Raw genomic sequence first — 11,080 nt, forward strand, 5'->3', positions numbered from 1 at the left:
CCACAGATGACCCCCCAGAAAGTGGGTTTAACATTCTATGCACAAAAGAATATTACATAAGAAATCTCCTTATCAAAAATTACAGTACATATGTTTTCTCAAATTTCTACTCACATGAGCTGGCCATATGAAAATCCCCATACAAAATATTTACATATAGTGTATATCCACAAATTATATTTTTAATAAAAATAGGCATCTTCATCATAAGTGATGTCTTTCCCAGATAAAGAAAGACTACATTCTAAGATACATATTACTTTACACAAATCCTGTCTTGCTTCAAAGAATAAATGATCATGGGTTGCAAATACTCAAAAATTGCACTGCATCCTGCAGTTCATTTTCACTTTTTCAGTGTTTAGAATTTTGCACAAGTACTTTCTCTCTTTTAATGAGCATTAACATATTTTCTCATCAAGTCATCCATGTCTTCAACAAGTCCAAGTGGCAGTTAGTAAGGACATGCACTGCTATCAGTTCCCTTGGAGGTGGTTCTCCTCCGCCACAGTCTCAAACTGGTTAACCTTGAAAGATTTGGGTTTCTTTTCCATTTGCAAAATCACTAAAATGCCAAGTCCTGGTTTGAAATTCACATCATTTATGGATGCATATCACTTTAATGTCCAAAATAAGTACATTACCTCTAGCAAAAACTCAAGATGTGCAGTAGGCTGGATTTACTAATCATTGCATTATGAAAAAAGAATAGAGTCACAATCACATAACTTAATTACTACTCAAATCAAAATTAAGGGGATGGAAGTTTACCAAATCATTGTTCTCCATCTCTGAGTACCACTCTCATTCAACCGGAAAATTTAATCCTCGCCAAATGTTACCGAATAGTTGACCTGTCAGAATATTCATGTCACTCTCGCACCACAGTCATCAGTTAATCAGCAAAATTACTTTTCTTCATTCCAGTATTACCACTTTAAGCTCATAATTCCTCAGAACACAAATAGAAGTTTTCAGATAACCTATAGATCTGATAATGCAGCATTATATGACTTGTACCTCACTAAAATATTGCTCTTTTTGTTAAGCTCTCATTCCCAGCTGCACAATATACACAATACCCAATGCTGGCTAGTTCAAAAATAGATCATCAATATAGTTACATCACATTTGTTTGTATATAGTTATCTTTTTCATTACTCAATCATGTCTGTCAGCTCCATTATTTCTTACTTCATTAGCTAGTGGAGTGCATTCTCTAAAAATATCCCTACTGCAGAAACAGGTTCCCTAACCATTAAGCCCCCAACATTATTCATTATTTCATTATTCCTTCATTATCTACTAAATAAACACCTAGTCTACTTACCTAATTCAAAATTGATTCTACTGAAAAACACTCCACAGTAACAGACCCTTAGGCTAAGGCAAACCTAACATCCATTACTGACCAGACAAAATCGCTTAGAAAAACTATTATTTCACTGTAGTCCATCAAATTGCTTGAGATTCTAGCATGATGGGCAACATACATACAAATCTTGCTTATTCTTTCCACACACATTGCTCCAGGCAGATATGTTTAAAGTCCTGTTTCCCTAATGTTAGAAGAGTCTGTACCATGACACACTTCTACAGGTAGATGGTTATCTCCATATAGTGATTACACTGAACACAAACACTTCTATTATGCCACAACTGATATTAAGACCTAGTATTCAAGAGAGTTTTTACTGCATATTGCCTCTGCTGCTACACCAAATTATTCTCACACATGAGCTGATTACTTCAGATGTTAATTATAGTTTTCCGATAGTCTGCACCTTCTCCTCCACATATGCTGAGACTTTTTATTTTCCATTTACCTTACATGTTTGTTTGACAGAAATTCTTTAAGTATGACACCAATTTATTTTCATCATATTTCATTAAACCAGAATAAAAACAGTATCTCATAGATTTTTACCAAATACCACTGCTGTTTTCTTTTTTATTGCCTTTTCTTTCATCCTCTTATGATTCCATTACATATCACTAACATACATAACATAATGTATATAGATAACAATGGAGAAACCTCTTCTAAAATATTCCTATACTAAAGTATCCTGCTGTACAAAATCACATGAAATTTGATGACAGAATGTTTCTGATTCACTTATAAACTACAGATAGGACAGGAGAAGAGTTTGACTGCCTCAGGAAACATGAAAAATTAGACAGACAGTTTGGGTAAGCATTATCACCACATAATTGAAGCCAACACAGAATGTTGAACCCACCACTTGTTACTTGCACAAGAAATGAGTCCCAAATATTACATCAATGCTGAGATTCTGAATCAGCAAGAAATTGCACTCCAACAGCTGTCATGCCAATTCCACAGTTAATAGTACCTCTCGTTTCACACTCTTTGATAGGTTACCAGTAGCAACAATAATTTTTATTCCAGAAACAAGCATCACTACTGTATTCTTAATAGATTCCAAAAATGTCTATGAAATGCCATTCAAATCACTACCATCTACATCTACATCATACCCCACTATGAGCCACCTAATGGTGTGGGGCGGAAGGTACTTTCGGTACCACTACCTGATCCCTCCAAACCTGTTCCACTCATTTATAGTGCATGGGAAGAATGATTGTTGGTAAGCCTCTGCATTGGCTCTAATTTCTCAAATCTTTTCCTCATGGTCAGTATGTGAGATGTATGTGGGGAGAAGTAATATGTTGTAAGACTCCTCCTGAAAAGTGCTGTTCCGAAATTTCAATAGTAAATCTCTCCATGATGCACAACACATCTCTTGTAATGTCTGCCAGTGGAGTTTGTTTAATATCTCCATAATGCTCTCTTTGCCAGCTAAACAATCCTGTGATGAAATGTGCCACTCTTCGTTGGATATTCTGTATCTCCTCTATCAGTCCTACTGATTGAGATTCTAGCCTGAGAGGCAACATACATACAAATCTTGCTTATTCTTTCCACGCACATTATTACAGGCAACTATGTTTAAAGTTTTATTTCCTTAATATTAGAAGAGGTTCCATACCAGACTGTTAATCACATTGGCAATGAATGCAGGGTTCGAGCCTATCACAGTGCTGAAGAGGATTCCTGCTAGCAATTCCATATGCAGTGCACTGGATTGAAGGACTGGATATTCAGTTGTAAAGCCAAACTTAAGTTTCTTGTGTGTAAATACGTACATATGTATATGTAATTTAATTTTATGATATGTCTGTATTAGCCATAAGCTAAATAAATAAATAAATCAGTCCTACCTGATAGCGATCCCAGATAGATGAACTCAAGAATAGGGTGAACAAGTGCCTTATAAGCCACTTCTTTCATGGATGAGTTACATTTCCTTAAGATTCTTCTGATGAATGAGAGTCTGGTATCTGCTTTTCCCACAATTTGTTTTATGTGGTCATTCCTCTCAAGGTCGCTCTGTATAGTTACGACTAGATATTTTATGGCAGACGCTGTCTCCAGCTGTTTGTCATCAAAAGTGTAGCTGTACAGAAGTGTATTTCCTTTCCTACGTATGCGCAGTATGTTACATTTTTTATGTTCTGGGTCAGTAGCCAGAGCCAGCATCATTCATCAATTCTCTGCAGGTCATTCTGCAAATTCTTACTATCTTCTGGTGTTGCTACTTTGGTGTAGACAACTGTATCATCTGCGATAGCCTTCAACAGCGTCCGACACTTTCTACTAGATCATTTATATATCGTAAAACAGCAACGGTCCCATCTCACTTCCCTGTGGCACTCTGGATTAACCTATACATCTGTCAATTTTGTTCCGTTAAGAATGACGTGTTGAGTTCTGTCTGCTAGAAAGTCTTGAATCCAATCGCAAGTCTGCTCTGATACACTGTAAGCTCATATTAAACAGCAATGCGGGACAGCGTCAAATGCCTTACTAAAATCAAGGAACACAGCATCAAACTAAGTGCTGGTGTCCACTGCGCTGTGGACCTCGTGGAGGAACACAGGGAGCTGAATTTTGCAGGATCCCTGTTTGTGAAATCCATGTTGAGTTTTGTAGGGGAGATGTTAATTTTCTTAAAACGTCATAGTTCTTGAGCACAAAACATTTCCCAGAATTCTATAACAGACTGTCGTCAATTATATAGGTCTATAATTGTGTGGATCTGTCTTACCGCCTTTCTTAAAAATGGGAATGACTTACATTTTTCTCCAGTCATTAGGTACCTTTCATTGCTCAAGCTATCTACAATAAATTACTGCTAGAAGGGCAGCAAATTCTTTTGCAAAATCTTTACACAATCTTATAGGTATCTCATCTAGTCCTGATGCCTTTCCATTACTAAGTGACTGCAGCTGCTTTTCAATTCTGCAATGAGTTATCTCAGTATCTGCCATTTCGATGTTTATATGATGATTGAAAGGAGGGACAGTGTTACAATCCTCCATGGTGAAACAATTTCGGAAGACCGAGTTCAGTATTTTGGCCTTCTCTCTGATATCTTCCATTTCAGTGCTGGTCTGGTTGCTGAGAGAATGACTCGATGATTTGACCCACTTACTGATTTTACATATGACCAAAATCTCTTAGGGTTTTTACTCAGGTCGGTTGTCAGCATCTTACTTTCAAAATCATTGAGTGCTTCACTCATTGCTCTCCTTACGCTCATTTTCACTTCGTTCAGCATTTACGTAGCACTTTTCTAACACAGCTATTAAACCATGGTGGATCTTTCCCATCCCTTAAAATACCTTACCCAGAAAATACTTGTCTAAGGCATATTCAATGATGCCTTTGAATTTTTTCCATTTGTTCTCCACATCTTCATCCTCATCACCAAATATTTGATGCTGGCTGCTGAGGTTTCCTGAAATTTGAATTGTGTCACCCTTCTTGAGCAAATATATCTTCCTACCTTTCTTAACATTCCTTGCAGGACCCGTCATCATAGATGCTGTCACAGCCTTGATCACTGATACCTTCCTCTACGTTAACTGACTCGATAAAGTCAGGTCTGTTTGTTGCCCTCACAAGTTGGTACTCTAACTCTCTGCTCAAGGTAATTTTCGGACAACACATCCAGAATAATGACACACAAATCCCTGTCTCTGGCACCAGTTTTGGTGGCATAACACTCCCAATCTATATCTGGCAAATTTAAATCACCCCCTATTAACTATCCCATTTTGATTTAAATTGGTCATGGATGTTTACATATGCTGCTGATCCAAACTTCGTCACATGTTTTAAAGATAAAGCTTTTCCCAAATCATATGGCATAACATTATTGTTTGCTTACATGGTTGTCGACTTAAGATATATGCAGCAAAATTTACTGCTTCTGCCCACAATTTATGAGACAAGTCTGTACTAAATATCACAGTGTGCGCATATTCAGCCATGGACATGTTTTCTCGCTCTGTTTTGTCATTCTGTTTCACGTTATAGATGCACTTACATCTGGTTGCCTTGCAGTTGTGTGGCAATGGTACCAGACTTGTTTTCTCATGTACTACTCCATTCTGTGAGAAATAATTTTTAAATTGCTTATTTGTGAAACCAGTCCCATTGTCACTTCTCAGTCCTGTGGGTTTTTGTTTCTCGTTTGTCTTTCAATCAGTCAGAAATTCCAAAAACGTTGGGAAAGAATCTCTACTGAGTGCAGTCATCCTTGAAAATTATGTACAAATTTGCACCACCATGAGATGTATAGTCTTCATGTTGAGTTTGGCTAAAATTTTTCTGCACTCACATCTAAAAGGTCTTCCTTTGGACAGTAATAATATTTAAAGAAGGTTTGTATTCTTTGAGTTGAACTTATTTGTTTTATCCACATTGACTGCTGCAAATGCTGCTGATTTTTCATCACATTCTACGAGTGTTTGATAATTTGATGTCAAGGATACTGAGAGAGAAACAAACATTCGTTGATTTTCAGCACACCAGTCCCAAGCAATGGGAAAAGTTCCAAATTTTGTTGGCAGATTTCCCAAATTTTTAGCCACTTTGTCAACTTCTGTAACTGGTTCACCTATATCAGCTGAGGCTTGTACCAAACACTCAACTTGAGTGATGTGTTGTGCAATTTTGTCTGTTGATGACATTCTGTAATCAAAAAACTTCTGCTTCAAGGCCATTTTCTTAACTGTAGATTGCTATTCTAGGATATTCTTTAGTCTGACCCACATTTCAGCTGCATTTGTCAAATTCCATCGCAGTAGACAGAATGAGCATCGGCTTCGCATTTAAAACGTTCCATGCTATTTGCCTCTCCAACTTCATTTGGCATTGGTTTCTCCTCCATGAGATCAAGAACCTCTTCAGCAGGAAAAATAATTTTCAGCTGAAATTTCCACAAGTAGAAATTCTTACCATAAAATTGCTGGAATCTATAATTTTTCAATTTCTGCATCTACATTTAAAGCTGAATGTAAACCAAACTTACAGTACTCAGTTCAAAATGGCAACAAAGGTTTTTCACAAAAGACCAATGAAATAAGACAGTTATAGTACCCAAGTGTCAAAACTTAAGCATCATGGTTCACTCGAATAAGACTTTGATCACATGCAATGAATTCACAAAACATATATGTATACAGTTGTCTGTAATTATGTTTTACATAAAATCACAGAGTGAAATTAGCTCAGAGTCAAATAACAAGTCATTCTTTTTATTAGAACCAGAACTGACAACAGTACCTACTACAATAAAGAAAACCAAAGATATATTTTTATAACATCACAGAACATGGCTGTACAAAGAATGAACATACATCTCTGGTACACTTACTTTACAAATATCGAAAACAAATCTATCAAGAACACTCAATATAACAAGTTCACTCTTATCAACAATAACAGTATGCATTTCCATCAGTCTGGTGGTGTTGAATCCAAGTTCTGTTGTATGCACTATGCAGCAAGTCTGTTTTATGAATGAAAGTTGATCTTTAATGCTTAGCGTGAGCTGTCAGCTTTATTATTAAGTTCTACTGTATTTTTCCTGAAATGGATAAGATTGTTTCATCATATCAGAACTTTTGTTTCATGTAATAAGATTACCAGTTAAGTTACCAAACTTGCATCAATAACATCACAGTAAAATCAATTACATAACACTAAAATGTGTTCCTATTTTTTTTTTTAAGTTATTAATGCCACAATTGTGATGAATTTATTAATTTTTTTCTATTTTACAGGGTGATTCTGGTGGGCCAATTCAAATATCCAGCAGAAGAAATCATTGTGTGTATTACGTTATTGGAGTGACATCATTTGGGAAATACTGTGCTGGAAAAAATTCACCAGGAGTCTATACACGTGTTTCTTACTTTGTTCCATGGATTGAGAGCATTGTGTGGCCAGATGGTTAGCTTACAGAGTCATCACCAATCTGTGATATACTTTGAATCTCTGGAGCTCACATAAGAGCAAATTTCTTACATTAAAAACTTTTTATGCTTTGTGTTTTATAAATAACAGCAGAGATACTTCAAGTTTTAACATCTGTGTCCTCTGCTTTTGCTCCAAGCAGAAACTTTCCACAGGGATAAGTAGTTTGAAAATGTACGTTATCTGATCCCAGCCATATTATCAAAGGATGTGATGACAGCTTTATCACCAATCACTTCAGTTGTCTGGAGTACAAAGTTTTAAGTAGTTGATGGTATATGTTGGTTCACAACACATGGTGATAATCAGTGGACAATGATTGGGGTATTTATTTCAAGATTTTCAGTTTTCTTGCTTCTTTTTCAGCATGGAAATGTAATTTTATCTTACTGTTACTTGCTTTAGTGTGATAAAAGACTGTCAAAACCTGCAAATTACTTTGCATGTATTGGGCACACTCAGGAATAAAATTTTAAGATCAATCAAATTCTTACCTTTTCCCCCATGAACTTCATAGAGCACTCACTGTGATTTAGTTGCTTCTTTGTTAATATTTTCATAGTATTTCTTGTGGTGAATTTTGTTTTTAAATGAAGGGATTTACAGGGGCTTCGTCAACATTTTCTCTGTCAAGCTGACATCAGGAATGTCTCATCTGTCATTTGATTACTTTACTGTTTCATCGAAATTTACTGTTGTCACAGATCTAACACTCAGATATTTAACCAGAAAGTTATAAAAATGAAATCATCATGGATGCTATGAAACACTTTCATAAGAAAATATGAAGTCTCCTTAATGTATACAAAAGATTTACATTTAAATTTAAATTTAGATATAACTAGCGATCCTTTTTATCTGTGATGTTTAATGTTGATTAAAAACTTAAATAGCAAATTTTGTGACTTGCAGATTAAAGATTTTGCAGCTTTCTCTCTCTCTCTCCTAAGAATATCTGAAATAAACTCACCAGTTTTAATGTATGTGATGCCGAACCTTGCTGCTGCCCCTCACTTCTTAATACTAAAAGGTTATAGGTAACAAGTGAAAATGTTGTAATTCTTAAACAGAGTTAGAGTAATTTATCCCAAATCTTTATAAATATGAGTACAATAGGTAAAATTATCATCATTTATTCAGAGTTGAAAGTTATTGTCCACAAGTTTTATGATGAAAACCAGAAAACAAGAAATGTTTACGTGACACATGCACCCAATTATACTTAAATAATATGTAGATATTTTATAATATCAAGAAAGTATCTGACATAAGGACTTACTAAATTCTATTTTTTTCACTTCAAACCAATAATAATATATTATAATTAACAATATCTGGTGACATGTCATAGACACAACCTCACAGCCTAAGAGAAATAGAAAATGAGATGGTAACGACATCATAGACATGAACTACCTTAGTTCAGTATTTATGAAGTCTTAATAACTTTGTAAGTGATACAACAGTACAGTACCAAAAGAAATAGGAAATGGGATTATAATGATGCCATAAACTTTAAGTATTCTACTGCAAGTGATACAACTGTACAATATGAAAAGGATAAAAGATACATCCCCTGCACAGTTAATTAGATATGATTATCATGTAGAGAAAAGTTAAATGATAACTGTGTTTGTACAATAGAAAAGAAAATTAAATAATGTAGTATCACAAAGCTTATTGTATTACAACTCTCAGTATTCCTACAGAATGAAACTTGAGTTTTCATTCACATTATAAAATAGGATACTACAGTACAGTACAGTACGACATGGCATGAAGTACATATCTGTCATATTTGGTTTGCCTATCAGTCATATATTGAACATTCACTGGTGATAAAGGTAAAAATTAACAGAACTTTTATCTATTATGGATATGGAGCATTGTGACTGTAATGAATAAAGATTTCACAAATAACTGCAACCAGTCACCTTTATCTTACTTTCATCTATTTTTAATGACTCATTAATGCTTCACACTTACTTACTTTATATGACACTTAAATCAAATATGTGGCAGCATTATACTTGCCTTAATTTAAATTACCTTTAAGGTGTGAAATCCATGGCGGATTTACACACAGGTCCACTAGGCACAGGCCTAGGGGCGGCATCTTAAGGGGGAGGGGGCGGGGCATTTTTTGCTCTGTACTCATTTTAACCTCTTACATTTTAAAATAACTGTGCTTACAAATGACAAAAAATTTTAATATTGTTAAACAACATGCTAGTTTGAAGAAGCCTTGAGAATGAAATTCAACAATACAAGCTTGAAAATACACATAGTTTACTTGGTGATTGAATGGGAATTTAACATTGGGTTTCTCTCTGGTATCATCTTCATGATTGTTCAAAATATTTTGAAGTAAGCTGTCAGGACAATGTACAATACAATGTTTGAAATGTTATTATTCCGAGAATGTTGTCGGCTTCTACTTAACCCTACCAAATTTTCCCCGTGAAAATACAAACTAATCAGAAGTTTTATAATACTGTAACATGTGTGGGCCTCAGTATGTAAAACCTGACTTAAATTTCTTGTAGAAATCACGGGGAAGTATCAAGTCAGCCCTCCATTACTGTAATTAATGTGAAAGCTCTGTGGTCTTCAGTACCTGAGCTTTGATTTAATGACATGTTCTACATTTTTAAACACAAGTTTATATGAAAAATAACATAAGCAGAATATCTAATAATGTGTGAAATACACTTCACAACAGTTTAAATATTTTATTTATTTACTTACTTAGTTACTTTTTTGGGGAAAAAAGAAGAAACCAACTTTTGTTTGTCTCATTTAGTGTGCTGCAGCCTGCACGATATCAAAGTTCCCACTCTGTGCAATTGACTAGTATGTGGCATTGCAAATTTTATATTGAACTTCTTAACTGGGCTTTTTTTCTTCGAGGAAAGGTTATTTTTATTTTATGTTGGAACAAAAGGTGCATCTGCATGTAGATATAACAGCATTGTTCACACAAATGACAACACCACATCAACTGCCAACAAGACTACTTCAACTTTGTAGTCCGTCTTCTCTGCTCACAGAAACCGCTAAAATGTTATAAGAATAAGTGGGGTAAGAGTCAATATAGCACACCTCACTGCAAGAAATTGCAAAAATTGTTTGCTTTTTAAATTAGAAAGGCAGTGTCAGGAATATTCAGAACATATTTGCGTCCCAGCTAAAATTCCAGTGATGTGGGAAAAACAAGCCAAAAAAGGCACTGTCCTGTTTTCTTTATGAGACGAATTTCAGCCAGCAGGTGTGCTTCTACTGTTGACTGACAACAGAGAAACAGGCGACAATGAAATTAAATTATTCTGCATTGTCGTTCTTTCATAGCACAGTTACATAGAGTAATCAGAGTTCATCAGTTCATTGCTCCGTGTTTAAAGGAAAAATCATTGTGCTGTGTTTAAAATAAAAAGCTTTGTGCTCAGGGGTGGTGTAATACGATTGGAACAGGAAACAGTTTTTTCTCTTTTACAAATTTTTTTCGTTTGTTTTGACTGTTGGTTGACAATTCTGCAAGTGCCTTAACGTGAAGAAAGCAAATGTGCAAAATTAAGTGGGGCGGAATTTCAGAAATTATAGAAGGAAAGGTGAGAACGAGAAGCCAATGTTCTAAAAATGCTTGGCAGAGTAGATAAATTTTTCACAAAAAATGTAGCTGGTTCGACTTAAGAGTTCAAGTAGTACGTATGATATTTATGGCATTGCAGC

At 35.2% G+C, this 11,080-nt stretch overlaps 1 protein-coding gene across 1 annotated transcript in view; it reads left to right on the forward strand.

Annotated features, from left to right (window-relative positions):
- LOC126259775 (serine protease snake-like) overlaps window positions 1–8,126 on the forward strand; it is a 254,997-nt gene extending 246,871 nt beyond the window's left edge. The window contains exon 8 of the mRNA XM_049956779.1: window positions 7,159–8,126. Within this exon, the coding sequence (XP_049812736.1) occupies window positions 7,159–7,332 (174 nt within the window). The 3' untranslated portion in view covers window positions 7,333–8,126. The remainder of the gene's footprint in view (window positions 1–7,158) is intronic.
- Window positions 8,127–11,080: the final 2,954 nt, after the last annotated feature.

This window comes from Schistocerca nitens, chromosome 5, assembly GCF_023898315.1.
Source record: "Schistocerca nitens isolate TAMUIC-IGC-003100 chromosome 5, iqSchNite1.1, whole genome shotgun sequence".
NCBI lineage: Eukaryota > Metazoa > Arthropoda > Insecta > Orthoptera > Acrididae > Schistocerca > Schistocerca nitens.